We start from the raw sequence: 15,308 nt of genomic DNA on the forward strand, positions 1-15,308 counted from the left end.
AGACATACTTTATTGATCCCGAGGGGAAATTGAGTTTCGTTACAGCCACACCAACCAAGAATAGTGAAGAAATATAGCAATATAAAACCATGAATAATTAAATAATAATAAGTTAATCATTCCAAGTGGAAATAAGTCCAGGACCAGCCTATTGGCTCAGGGTGTCTGACACTCCGAGGGAGGAGTTGTAAAGTTTGATGGCCACAGGCAGGAATGACTTCCTATGATGCTCAGTGTTACATCTCGGTGGAATGAGTCTCTGGCTGAATGTACTCCTGTGCCTAACCAGTACATTATGGAGTGGATGGGAGTCATTGTCCAAGATGGCATGCAACTTGGACAGCATCCTCTTTTCAGACACCACTGTCAGAGAGTCCAGTTCCACCCCAACAACATCACTTGCCTTACGAATGAGTTTGTTGATTCTGTTGGTGTCTGCTACCCTCAGCCTGCTGCCCCAGCACACAACAGCAAACATGATAGCACTGGCCACCACAGCCTCGTAGAACATCCTCAGCATCATCCGGCAGATGTTAAAGGACCTCAATCTCCTCAGGAAATAGAGACGGCTCTGACCCTTCTTGTAGACAGCCTCAGTGTTCTTTGACCAGTCCAGTTTATTGTCAATTCGTATCCCCAGGTATTTGTAATCCTCCACCATGTCCACACTGACCCCTTGGATGGAAACAGGGGTCACTGGTGCCTTAGCCCTCCTCAGGTCCACCACCAGCTCCTTAGTCTTTTTCACATTAAGCTGCAGATGATTCTGCTCGCACCATGTGACAAAGTTTCCCACCGTAGCTCTGTACTCCACCTCATCTCCCTTGCTGATGCATCCAACTGTGGCAGAGTCATCAGAAAACTTCTGAAGATGGCAAGACTCTGTGCAGTAGTTGAAGTCCGAGGTGTAGATGGTGAAGAGAAAGGGAGACAGGACAGTCCTCTGTGGAGCCCCAGTGCTGCTGACCACTCTGTCTGACACACAGTGTTGCAAGCGCACGTACTGTGGTCTGCCACAGTAGTTTAAATTTAAAGCAAATTGCTGGAGGAACTCAGCAGGCCACGCAGCATCCAGGCGAAAGAGTAAACAGTCTACGTTTCGATCATTGAGTGTGTGTCTTCAGGCCTCTGTGCCTTCTTCCTGCCGTAGCAATGAGAACAAGGCATGGCCTGGGTGATGGCGGTCCTTAAAGATGATCCTCAATACATCTGAAGCTATGTTTAACTTTGCAGTTTGGTCCAGTCAGGCTTTAGAGATGGAATATCATAAAGAACATTGAAGGTGCATCCTTATCCTGAAAGAAAAAAACCACGATAGTAAAAATGGCTGTGCTCTTTACAAAGGGTGGTGCTTTCATAGTGAAGGGACTAGTTGAGACAGGGCACATTAAATATTGATAACATGGAGATAATAGAAAAATTGGTTGAAGAAATTTAATATTTGATATTGCATTATTCCTTATTTCTTTACACTCAGTGGCCACTTTATTAGGTACTTCCTGTGGGCAGCCATTGATTGTTCGCTCGTGGTTTTCTGTTGCTGTAGCCAAACCACCTGAACACCCAACGTGTTGTGCATTCAGAGATGCTCTTCCGCACACCCTTGTTGTAACACGTGGTTATCTGAGTTTCTGTTGCCTTCCGGTTCGTTGGAACCAGTCTGGCCATTCTCCCCTGACCTCTCTCATTAACAAGGCTTCTTCACCCACAGAACTGCCTCGTTGTGTTTTTTTTTTTTGGTTTTTTTTCGCAGTATTCTGGAGAATGTTATGTGTGAAAATTCCCAGTTTCTGATCAGCAGATGGTTAGCCCATCTAGCACCAACAATCATTCCACAGTTAAAGTCACCGAGCTCACATTACTTCCCCATTCTGATGTTTGCTCTGAACAAACAACTGAACCTCTTGACCATGTCTGTATGCTTTTATGCATCGAGTTGCTGCCACATGATTGGCTGATTAGATATTTGCACAAACGAGCAAATGTACAGGTCTACCTAATAAAGTGGCCGTTGAGTGGGTGACAGGGCAGAGATTCATCTGCACCAGAGGAGGTGTGAGGTGCTCCTTCCCTCTGCTAGCCTGCAGGTTACCCTTGGGCGAGGTGTAGCACCTGCTTAGCAGAACCCTCCCCCCACTGCGATCGGGGTCATGTGAAGCCATGGGAGCAGGTGGTGGGTGGTCGTACGAGCAGCCGGTGCAGATCACAAGTCCTGGTTATGTGACCACTGACACCAGGCAAATGGTCTCTGAAGAGATTGACAGTGGAGCTTGGCCCAAGCTTGGAGGTAATGGTTCCTCTGTGTCTTCCTCGTACTAGATGAATTTATTTATTTATTTCATTTATTTGGAGATACAGTGAGGAATATACCTTTCCAGCTCAGCAAGCAGTGCCGCCCAGCAGCCCACCTATTTAACACTAGCCCGTGGAAGGGCAGAGTGACAAATGAGGAAGTGTTGTGAAAAGCTGGAATGAGAAGTGAGCTGATATCATCAATCAGGAAACGGCTGCTGGAATTTCTGGGACAGGTACTGAGGAATATCTTGTAGAGATGGGAAAAATTGTTTTATATTTGTAATTAATTTAGACCTGTTTTCACTTTGACATGAAAGAGCTTTTTCCTGTTGAACAGTGTCAAAAAAGCCAAATTAAATCCACTGTGATTGAATGTTGTAAAACAATAAAACATGAAAACTTCCGGGGGGGGGGGGGTGAGGTGAATACTTTTGCTAGGCACTGTAATAGCGTCGAGCTAACTGCTATGTTACTGTGGCCCAATTTTGAGGGAAGTATGTGAGGAGATTGTGGGGGTTCTTGCCTGACCATAATCTGTGAATGTTCTTTAGATTAGGAGACTGTAGCAGAGGAAATGGAACAGCAAGTACTATCTGTTTGAAAAAGGAAGGATAACTTCAGAAACCATAGACCAATCAGTTTAACCTTGGAGATAGGAGAGCTTTTGAAAAAATTGATTTGGGACAGGATCAGTACTTATCTGCAGGAAATGAATTCAGATTTAGTGAATGTACATTTGAAACGTACAGTAACATATGTCATTTGCATGAACAACATGCTTGGGGCTGTCCATAATTGTCATCACACCCTACTGTGACAACATAACATGCCCAGAATACTCAGCAGAACAAGCTATAACGTACATCCCTGGGTCCCCTTCTCCTTCCCACTCTCCTCTCTTATCAGATTCCTCCCTCTCCAGCTCTTTATCTTTCCCACCCACCAGGCTTCACCTATCACTTTCAGGCTTGTCACAAACACATCTACAGATGCTGGAAATCCGAGCATCACACAGAAAATGCTGGAGGAAGGGTCTCAGCCCGAAATGTTGACGGTACTTTTTCCACGGATGCTGCCAGGCCTGCTGAATTATTCCAGCATTTTGTGTGTGCTGCACTTGCAGACTTGTCCTCCTTCCCCTCCCACCACCTGTTTATTCTGGCATCTTCCCCCTTCCTTTCCAGTCCTGCAAAAGGTCTCCATCCATAAAGTCTACTGTTCAACCATTTGCATAGATGCTGCCTGACCCACTGCGTTTTGAATGAGACAAGGATTTTTTTTCCAATGTAGTGTGTAGCTGGAATTTGGAATGCCAATAATGTGGTGGGGACATACTACATTGTGGCCCTCCAGGGGAATTGTTACTGTAATTCCAAGTAAATTCATCTCCAAAGTCAAAGCCAAATTTGTTATCAAAGGATATATATGTAACCATATACTACCTTGAGATTTACTTTCCAGCAGGCATTTACAGAAAAATAAGGATCACAATACTTGTGACAATAATAAACTAACTTACCAACTTAAATATATGGCAAGGCCACAGTAAAGCTGGTGGAACGAATAAGATGTTTCAAATGAAAGCCAGTACAGAAGTAATGGACTGAATGGCTTAGTTCTGTGCTGTAACTGTCCTACACTAACACCTATCACCTTCTTCCCCCCACCTCACCTTTTTTTTTTATTCTGGCATCTTCCCCCTTCTTTTCCAGTCCTGATGAAGGGTCTCAGCCCAAAACATAGACTTGTTGTTCACCTCCATGGATGCTGCCTGACCTGCTGAGTTCCTCCAGCACTTTGTGTGTGGTATTTAAGGAAAGCAAGTTCAGCTTTGCGCAAAATATTGCGCCATGGTAGGGAACATACAGTGCTTAACCATGAGCACCAACTGCATGTCCCTTCAAGATTCAAATTCCAATCCATTCAGTGCAAATCCCAAGCAGTGTGCATGCCCCTTTAAGACAGATAGCACGTGACTCTGCTTGCCCTCGTGATCCCCCCTTGCCACGTTCAAGCATGATGTCAGCGCCCTCCTATCCCACCCCCTCAACCAAACCTGCTGCAGCGCTTGGCCCGCCCTCTGCCTCGCTCCAATTGGTCCGAGGTGCGCAGCGGCGGAAAGCTGTTGGCCAGTGGCGCCGTCCGTCAAGCCGGGTAGGTGGGTAGGTGAAGACAAACTTGAGCCGAGCAGCTGAGCGATCAGCTGGCGAGCCGGAGAGGAGCCGCCATCTTCGATAAATGAGAGGCGATCGCAGCCGGGTCCAGCAGCCGACGCTACATCCACAACCCTCGGAGGAAGCCTTGAACCCCTCTCTTTTACTTCCCGTGAAATGTCAGCCATGAACCCCGAGTAGTAAGTAACCGGGGGAGGGTGGGGAGCAGGTGACCGGGCTGATGTCTCCCTCGGCCCGGAGTGGCCTCCTTTCATAAACTTGCAATTGGAAGCAATGTCTTAACATAAATCATTCTGGAAGGAAAACGGTACACCGTAACTATTTAAAGTTTGCGGAGGGGGCGGAGGTTAGGGGTTTATTCTTTAAGAAGTTGTGTCTGTATTGGTGAAGGTAACGCCAGCTTCCATTCCGGGCTGCTGCACCTAATGTTTTAGTTATAAGCTTTGCCCTGCCAACCTGGGGCTGAGCTGTATCTGGTTTCCGCTCTGATGCAAGCAGGGGGATGGGATTTGGTTTTAATTGTACCGCCTTACACCAATCCATGGGTGTCTGTGCACGGCTTCATTGTGCTGCTCCCCAAAATGGGCTTGTCCGTTCCACTGTTAATCGGATGGTTTAATGTCACCTCCCGGAATTGCTGTTCAGCCTGTATTGATTAATTGTGTAAATGACCCGGTGATACAAAAAGGCTCACCAGTCAGACTAGAGGCTGTGATCTGTTAATTTAACCACACCCAATTTATGGGCAAGTTATCAGGTGGAGGTATCTTGATGTCTTCTATTAAGTACACGGAGAGACTTCAGCTTTTGTTTTCCGTTTTGTATTTTATTATTATGAAAACTATTTCTTCAGGAACTTGGTCAACCTTCTAAATGCTTTCACATTGTGGGGGAGGATTGTGATAAATGTTCTTGATATGAAATATTGATGTTTACCTTGCAAGTTGTAACCTGACCTACTGAGTTCCTCCAGGATTTTGTGTGTTGTTCCAGCATCTGTCAGTCCTGAAGAAGGGTCTTGGACTGAAATTATTTATTTCCATAGATGCTATCTGACCCTCTGAGTTCCTCCAGCATTTTTGTGTGTGTTGCAGTTTCTTACAGATACTCTGCTTGGGTCCTCTAATGTATTTGAGCCTGTTAGAACATTGAAATGTATAACACAGGAGCAGACCCTTTGGTCCACAGTCTTATGCTGAACCAGTTAAAAAGCAAATTGAACACTATCCCTCCTACCTACGTGATGTCCAAATCCCTCCATCTTACTTGCATCCATATGCCTGTCTATAGAATGTAGAGTTACACTTGATAACTGCTGAAGAGTCCTGGCCTAAAATGTTCCTTCACTTCCGTAGATGTTGCCGGACCCACGGAGTTCATCCAGGGTTTTGTGTGTGTTGCTCTGGATTTCCAGTATCTGCAGAATCTCTTGTGTTTATATATTTGAACCCTCTTGTGTACATTGAGCATATTTTTAAGTTTACATTTGTAATAGATTGGCTGCCCACAACCTATGTTTTTAAAATGGCATTTATTGTAGGAGCAAACACGAGGAAATCTGCAGATGCTGGAAATTCAAACAACACACACAAAATGCTGGTAGAACACAGCAGGCTGGGCCCATTTATTGTAGGATGTGCTTTCCCTTGTGGATATGAAAATGTTTGATGCAACATTGTTTTGTGTATAGGATAGTTGTACAGGTTATGTTGATTTGAATAGAGTACAGAAAACAATTCTGTACCAGGAAGTGTTGTTTGATATAATTTCCTTTCTACAAGCTACTGTGGGCCTTGGTGTAAGCTCAGGGGTTCCCAGTCTTTATGCCATGGACCAATAGCATTAAGTGAGGACCCCACATTGGGAACCTTTGGTGTAGGTCATCTGGATATTTTCAGTTATTCTGCTGGTTTAATTATCGATTTCCAACAGAATTCCCCTTTGCTGTACCAGGTTTAAGTTTTTTTTGGGGGGGATGGGGATGTTAGGGATATAGTATTTGACATTTCTTGGGCTTTCTGGTATAAATAAACACCAAATCAGACTTGTACAGCAGCTCCTCAGTAGAGTTAGTGTCATATGACAATTGCTCTTTATCAAAGTTGTGTACTTTCAGGTGAGCCTTTTATCTATGTGGGAGTGTTGCCATCAGTGATTTAAATGTGTTAATAAAGTGGAGTAGCCAACAGGTTTATCTGCTGAAGTGCTTTTTACATACAAGCCGTTTTTTGAAATTGGGATCAGATTTTTCTGGTTTTAAAATTGTGTTGCTGGTTTTTTGGTGTGTTATATTTTGGGATTATGTTCCTGCATGGAGAATTGGAAAATGTGTATTTTGTACCTCTCTCATACTCCATGCCTTGTTAACAAGGAATACAATGGAGAGTTCCATTATGGCTGAAGATGAAAATTCTTAATATTGCTTAACTAGGAGCCAGTGTAAGTCTGCCTTGGTGCAAGCTTGATCATGGCCCCCACAATTTCTAATCAAGTTCCATGTTGGACTGTGGGATACTCCAAAACAGTTCGGTCTAGGTGTATAGAGGCGACACAGTAGTGTAGTGGTTAGCACATTGCTTTACACAGCAGCAATCACCAGTCCATGTTCAATTCCTGCCACGGTCTGTGAGTAGTCTCTTTGTGACTATCGGTTTCTCCAACATTCCAAACACGTATGGGTTAAGGTTAGTCAGTTATCAGCATGCTATGTTAGCACTGGATGCATGATGATGCTTGCAGGCTGTCCCCAGCACATCCTTGCTCATTTGACACAAATAATTTTAATGTATGTATTGATGTACATGTGACAAAGCTAATATTTGATTGTTATGGATGAAGGTATTGGCAACAGGTGTGTTGAAGCAGATCTGGAGTTGTTTTGTAGGGGTGGAAATGTGATTGGAAATTCATTTTGGAGTCCATCAGGGTTATTCTTGTACATGGAAGCAATGCAGTGGAGGTTTGCTAGGTGATTCCTTGGTTGATGAACTTTGAAGAATGAGAGATCTTATTAAAGATCTGAGTCCTGATGAAGGATTTCAGCCCAAAATGTCAACTAAGTACTCTTTTCCATAAATGCTACCTGGCCTGCTGAGTTCCTCTAGCACTGTGTGGTGATCTTATTAATGAATGTTTTGTGTGATGGTAGGTACTGATTTTCCCTAATGGTGTCTTCAGAACTAGAGGACCCAGTTTTCAGAAGGGTTGCTAAGATGATGTGAAGCTCTTGGGGTTGTTACTGCTTGGAGTTCTCTACCTGAGCTTTCAAGGTGGATACTGACAGATACTTGGATTAAATGGCGATGAGGAATGTGCAGAACAGTGGCTTATTGAGGTTGAGATTACAGCTGATCCAGTTGTATTGAATGGCGTAACGATTTGATGGGCAGATTTGGCACTCTTGTGAGCTTGCAAATCCTGATGGCCAGGAAGTAGGCATTCTGCAATTGATATGTTCAGGGATGAGATAACATCTCAAAATATCAAACTGACAACAGTAAGAGTCTTGTTGAATAAGCTAAATGATAGGTGTGGGAGAGAAGCAATGTGCACCTGTAGTGGATGTGTTCATTTCACCTACCAATGAATGTTTTACTTTTCAGTTTGTTACTGTGAAATTAGCGCAAAGGTTTAATAAATGGTGTATTTGTGGCCTTAATCTAACATGCAAGCTGTCAGTGGAGAGCAAGGTTTGTAACTGTTTTTACTGCTGAAAACCTGAGCCATATTAACAGCTTTAACTTTGGAAAAATTGAAGTTTGAAATGGAGAATTCTGAAAATGCTCATGATGGGGATTTATCACTATAAACACTCGCGTTGTGCAGATCAACTGTGTTTGCACAGACACTAAGAACAGGAGCTGAGTATAGTTAAAACCATTTCTGACAGTAGTAGGCTGTTGAAACTTCCCTGGAAACCACTTTCTTCGCATTCTTTGTGTAATGCTATCTAATGAGCACTTTCACAGTAACTCGGCACTTAAATATTTTGTCTCCCTATTGTGCTGGTGGTAATGTATTTTAGAACTGCAGCGAGTTTTTTTTTAGGGTGGTGTAAAGGGGTCTTGGGTTAAAAATGATGCTGGTGGATGAAGACACAGCCTTTGGGTGTCAAGAGTTGCTTCCAGCCTTAATGGCTCTTGTAGTAAAATGGCACCTCACAGATCTGTATTTTGACACTAAGCCACAGGTTGTGCCAGTTCTGGAGATGGTTGGAGAATGGTTGTGCAAAGAGGTGACAGAAAACACTTTGAGAAAACTGAAATGAGTTCTGGAAATATTTGGCACATCAAATGGCAACTAAGTAGAACAGTTATACCACTGGGCGGCACAGAAGTGTAGTGGTGAACACAATGCTTTACAGTACAGGCAACCTGGGTTCAATTCCTGCCACTGCCTGTAAGGAGCTTTTGCGTTCTCCCTGTGACCAGGTGGGTTTCCTCTAGGTGCTCCTGTTTCCTCCCATGGATCAGTGATCTACTGGTTAGTAGGTCAATTGGTCAATGTAAATTGTCCTGTGATTAGGCTACAATTAAATTAGGGGATTGCTGGGCATTGTGGTTCGATGGGTCTGTTTTGCTCTGTATCTCAATAAATAAATACTATGGTTATTTCTGACAAGCTGATTATCTGAGGTTTTGAATTTTTGATTGCTGAAGCTTTCCTAAAGATGTCCCTTCAAATTGAACAGGGATTTACCAGAGATGTATAGGATTCACAGTGGGAGAGGGGTGAAGAATAAAACCAATAATTGGAAGCTCAAGGATGCTTTGTACACTAGTGTTTTGTGAAGTGGTCACCTTATCTGTATTTAGTCTGGAGGGGATCACAATGAGTACTGAATCCAGACAATACTGGGCTCTACCCAATCTCAGACATGCCCTCTCACTGTATCCACCCCGTCTGGCATAATCCCTGCAGTTTGGCTTTCCAACTCTGGTTCACTAACCCAAAGATCACTGTTTTCTCCATCGTTACTCTTGAGAGTGTACGTTTTGAATTTCCAGAAACTGCTTTTTTCTAACTAGAGGTATTAGTGAAGGTAATTAGCTTGACTATTGAATGAAAGATGTTAATAATGGAGCAATTGCCAATTTGATGTGGAAGAGACTAAGCATGTAGTGATTAGGAACTGAGGGCAGTTGAATGAAGTGAGTGCATGAAGTAGAAAAGCATGGTGCAACTTGAGATCCTTAGACTGTGTATTACTCTTACGACCTGGCTATCTCACTCTTAATATCTGCTGCCAATAGATTGAAAAGGGGAGATGAGATGAAGGAATTTTCTTTTGGCTAGAAGTGTAAAATTTGCTGCATAGCTGAAGATTACAGTAGGAAAGTAAATCATAAACATAGGACAGTGTGCAGATGCTGGAAATCCACAACACAGCTTGCTGGAGGAACTCAGCAGGTCAGGCAGATACATGGAAGTGAACAAGTAGTCACTGTTTTGGGCTGAGGCTCTTCAGGACTGAAAAGGTAGGAGGAAGATGCCTGAGCAAAAAGTTGAGGGGAGGGGAAGGTGGATAGGTGAAGCCAAGTGGGTGGGAAAAGTAAAAGACTGGAGAAGGAATCTGATGGGAGAGGAGAATGGACCATAGGAGAAAGTGGCCTAAGTGTAGCAGCTGCCCATTCATCTACATTCAGGGCTCCAAACAGTCCTTCCAGGTATGGCAATACTTCGCGAATCTGTTGAGGTTCTCCATAATGTCCAGTGCTCCTGCTGCAGCCTCCTCTACGTTGGTGAGATCTGTTGTAAATTGGAGGGGCACTTTGTTGTGCATCACCTCCATCTGCCAAAAATGGGGCTTCTCAGTGGCCATTTTAATTCCCATTCCTCTTCCACCATGTTGGTCTCCTCTTGAGCCAAGATGAAGCTCCCCTCAGGATGGAGGAGCATCATCTTGTATTCCATCTGGATAGCCTCCAGTCTGATGGTATGAATATTAATTTCTCTTTCTGGTTTATATAATTTAAAAAAAATCCCTCCCCTCTTTTCGCCACTCTGGCGTTTTACCTCTTCTCACCTGCCTATCCCTTCCCCTGGGTTGTTGTTGCCCCCCCTTTTTTTTCTCGAGTTCCACTCTCCTATCATATTCCTCCTTTTCCAGCCTTTAACCTTTCCCATCCACTTATCGCCTTCTAGCTAGCCTCCTTCCTCCCTTCCCTCCCTCTACCTTTTTCTTCTGGCATCTTCATCCTTCCTTTTCATTCCTGAAAAAGGGTCTTAGTCCAAAATGTCAACTGTTAAATCATTTCCATAGATGATGCCTGACCTGCTGAGTTCATCAGCTTTTTATGAAAGTAAATCCATAGTTTCAGCAACTGAACCAGATTAACTAGGCTTGAACTCTACTAAGCAACATTACTGTCTGAGATTTGCCTCTTACTTTTAGTATTGAGTAAAGTGGTTTTTGTGAAGGTATGTTTGAAAACTCAACTAGAGAACAGTTGTCATACTTTACTATTTTCCTTTATGCCCAAGATGGGGTTAAGATTACATTTTGATCAGTTTGCAGCACCAGGTAAAGTTCATTAGAAAAGAATGGAAATTTCTAAGTACATTTTGTAGTAGTTAATTTTGAATATACCAATGCTGGTTTAGATTAGCTTTTACCTAAATCAGCACGTCAACACTGAATAGGTAGTAATTTTGGCATGATTTTTTGTAGCTGTGCTCAGGTGGGACAAGAGCAGAGGAAGGAATGCCTTGGTTGTTGCCCAGATATTTGCATTGTCATTTTTGGCAGAAACTGTCGTTCAACTTTGGTTCAAATTCCAGATGTAACAGGATGTAAGGGTTGGATGTTGTAACTCGGTTTTAACTTTGCCAAATAATTGCACCGGTTTAAAGACCATTCGAGTTGCATTCTTGGACCGTGAAGCACTTTGCAGGTGATGCACAGTTGAAAGTAAAATAAAACTGCTAGCTAGAGCAGGGTTCCCAACGTAGGGCCCACAGACCCATCGGTTCATGGTAGGGGTCCATGGCATAACGATCGGGAACCTCTGTGCTAGAGAATTCTGATAGGGTAGGCAGCATCTGTGGAGGCAGAGGGGCAATTATTTTTTTTTTGGGGGTTGATGCAGGGTCTTGACCCAAAACTTCAGCTATCCTTTAACCTCCACAGATGCTGCCTGACTTACTGAGCTCCTGCAGTGTCGTCTCTATATTGCAGGGTTGAGTGTACAGCTGAGATAGTGTGCACCAATACACATCCTGATGAAAGATCTTGGCCCAAAATGTCAACTGTTTATTTCTTGCTGAGTTCCTTCAAATTGGCTTGATATCCTTTTTTGAAACTTCAGCACTTGTATTGCAGTACATTTCACAATTTGTGTGATCTGAAAATCAAAGCTGAAGCAAGGGACGCAATTGTATGACTGAGGAAGCTAGCAATAGTTAAAGCCTTCAGTGCTCTGTTAGGAAGGAAGTCCATGTGACTTGGAGGAAGGGCTGATCTTTCAAGTTAAATGCTGATGGGAGTGAGGGTTGTAGCAGATTGAGTAGTATCTAGAATATTTGCAGCATTGCCTTTTGTGGTTTTTATGATTAGAATTTTGATTTTTCTGGAGGCTGGTTTATGTAAATATAGAATAGAAAGACTTGTAGTGATCCTGTTCTGTAAACTTTGGTCAGAGCTTGATTGCCTGGAATAGCCTCATTATACCTGCTAGTACTGAGCACGTGCAAGGCAATCTCCAAGTTTAACCATTTTCAATACACAATGGTATTCCAATCAACCTCCTGGGGCCACCATCAACTGAAATCAAACTGTACCAACCATCCGGAGGGACCATCCTACACAATCAGGAAAGCTCACCAAAGGCACTATCTGAGGAGGCTGAAGAGAGCTGGATCTGTACTCGTGTCCTTCTATAGATGTGTATTAGAGAGTGTCCTGACATGCTGCATCATTGCAATCTATGGAAAGTGCAATGCAGTGAACAGGAAATTTCTGCATCGGCTAGTCAAACTGATGCCCTGGATAGTGAGTGACTTTCAGTGATGGCTGCTACTGCCTTAAGACACCACTTCTGCAAGATTTCCTCTGGTGGGAAGGATTGTACCTGTGTTGCTAGCTGGGTCTGCAACCTAGCAGCCTCTTGCGATCTTGTGCATTGGAGCCTTCATACCATGCTATGACACAACCAGTTAGTATGCTCCCCACTGTATATAGAAATGTCAGTCATTTACATTGGAAATCCTCAAACTCCTAACAGTGATCTATTGGCATGCCTTGATTATATCAATAGGCTGGGCACAGGATGCAACCTCAGATGTTGACACCCAGGAACTTGAAGCTTGCTCACTCTTTCCACTGCTGGCTTCTGAATGAAGATTGTGTGCTCTCCCAATTTCCCCTTCCTGAAGGCTGCAATCTCATCTTGCTGACATGCAGTGCTATTTGCATTGTCACTCAGCCAGCCGAACTTACTCCTGTACTTTTGTTGCTGTGAGATTTTACCAGCAACTGTGTTTACATGAACTTAGATGGTGTTTGACCAGTGTAGAGAGTACAGCAGTAGGTTAAACACTGCATTCAAGCTGAAGCTGTTTAATGCATGCAGAAAAAGTTATAGCTGAAGCAATGTGTAACAGGACACAAGCCCCACATACCTTTTTTGAACCAGTTATTTTGTCTGTGATTGGGGTTCTACAGAAGCTTTAATCTTCCTGCATATTAAATTTTTGGTTCAACAGGGAGTTGTCCTCTCAGCAATATGGGCTTCCAGACTAGTGAAACTAAAGCTGCTTACCCACAGAAACACATTCTAACTTGATTAGTTTTCAGAGTTTTGACCTCCTGTACTAGTAGAGATCCCCGAAGCAGATATGTAGGGCTTGTGTTTTTTTCTCTGTAGGAGGCAGAGCTCCTGCTTTCTTGTATTATTAGAAGCTTGATGCAAATTAATGCAAGAAGTAATCTACTTTTAAGTGATTTTGAAAGCAAAGCCTTTCAAGTGTATGGATCAAAGTTCCATGTGAGCTTGACGATCTTTGCAGGAGCTGCAAATTATGGTTCAGTGATGATCTCATCTAATGATTATCACAGCCCAGATATTAAACAGTAAATATCCAACTGAACAATCTAAAGTGTACAACAGTTGAACACTCTGTACCGCAAGTTCAAATCATTTGGATAATAAAAAAATCAAATCTTCCTGAAAGGTGGAGGGGTTTGGGACAAATCCTAGAGCTTGAGGCTTAGTAGAAGCCATCATATTTTTACTGTCAGAACTCTTCAAATCCCTGCCATCCACAATACCAGTGCTACTTATTGTACTCCATTGATTGCAGATGCTGTTGTAATGTTGCCACTAATCTCCAAATCAAGCCTCTGTGGCAATTGACTTGTGGATGACTGTGCATTTTGTAAATGTGCAATACTGTGGACATTTCATAGATGGAAGTCAGAGATGGCATGTAAGGTCAGGTGGAGGATGTGATTTTATTTTTAACTTTGTAGTTCCAGATCCAAGTATCTTTGAATTTGAAAGCCAAGGTGATCCAAAGTGGTGGCTCAATTGTACTATTAGGTACTGGAGCTCCCAATGAATGGACTAGAGTTCAGTAGTTACATTTGCATAGAATGGGAAACTACAAAAAAAAAACAAGTATGTTAACCATTTTGTCAATTCTAGAATGCTTGGGACTTATTGTAGGTACCTGTGTTTGGGTGTGATGGTAAATGGAGTTAAAATTGTTCACGGCTAGCAATTGATTAACTGTTGGGAGGAATTAAATAACTCAGCATTGCAATGGGAAGACCTGTGGGAGTCTGTTTAGCTGGAGGTGAATGAGTAGGAACTAGACATCAAATTCTCTTTTAATTGAATTGACTTTATTTCTTGCATCCTTCACATGAGTAAAAAATGTTTGCGTTGGGTCTCCATCTAAATGTGCAATTTATAGTATTTTGATACAGACAGTCCCCAGGTTACGAACGAGTTCCGTTTCGGAGTCCGTCTAAGTTGGATTTGTACGTAAGTCAGAACAAGTACATCTGGTATTATTTAGCATCAGTTAGTCAAACATTTGTCTTGGTATATAGTATATATTGTACCTTTCTATGCATATAAAACTTAAGAAACGGATGTATTTCAATAATTAAACCACTGCGTTGCTTAGTAATAATTGTAGTTTTCATCAGGGCGGGGCCTTTCACATGCTCCATTATTCTCACTTTATCCTTTAAAATTGTTCTGATCGTTGACCCACTGTAGCCTAACGCTTTTCCAATGGCATTTCACCTCTTTCCAATCGCGTTATTATTTCCACTTTATTTTCAATCGTGATTGTTTTCTGTTAACGGAACAGAAACATTGCAGGCAGCTGGTCCCGAGCTCCGCTGGGTCCTAAAGTCCACCACACTGAGACGGGTTAAATGGGACAAGTGGGGGTGTTGCTGACTGGAAAGGGGGGGGGGGGGGGGGGAACAGGGTGAATCTTGCTAAGAAAAATTTAAGCCAAATGCAAAGTTACACACTCAACCCAGTGTCAACGGCAACAACTTAAAATGGCGGATGGCATTCTCCTTCCTCAGTTCGTAGGTGCGAGTTGTTTGTAAGTTGGACATTCGTAACTCGTAACGAACTCGTAACATTCGTAACTGTAGTGTGTACAACAGGATAGTCAATATCACATAGAAATACAGTTGAGTCAGCATGAATTAATCAGTGTGGCCTGGTGGATGAAGCTGTCCCCGGAGCCTGTTGGTCCTGGCTTTTATGCCGAGGTACAGCTTCCTGGATGGTGGCAACTGGAACTGTTTGTGGTTGGGGTGATTCAGGTCCTCAGTGATCCTTCAGGCACTTTTTACACACTGTCTTTGTAAAT

At 43.0% G+C, this 15,308-nt stretch overlaps 1 protein-coding gene across 1 annotated transcript in view; it reads left to right on the forward strand.

Annotated features, from left to right (window-relative positions):
* Positions 1–4,457: 4,457 nt before the first annotated feature.
* Positions 4,458–15,308, forward strand: part of LOC140716560 (ras-related protein ORAB-1-like) — a 32,233-nt gene continuing 21,382 nt past the window's right edge. Inside the window, exon 1 of the mRNA XM_073029387.1 lies at positions 4,458–4,648. Within this exon, the coding sequence (XP_072885488.1) occupies positions 4,626–4,648 (23 nt within the window). The 5' untranslated portion in view covers positions 4,458–4,625. The remainder of the gene's footprint in view (positions 4,649–15,308) is intronic.

The sequence above is a fragment of the Hemitrygon akajei genome, chromosome 25 (assembly GCF_048418815.1).
Source record: "Hemitrygon akajei chromosome 25, sHemAka1.3, whole genome shotgun sequence".
Taxonomy (NCBI): domain Eukaryota; kingdom Metazoa; phylum Chordata; class Chondrichthyes; order Myliobatiformes; family Dasyatidae; genus Hemitrygon; species Hemitrygon akajei.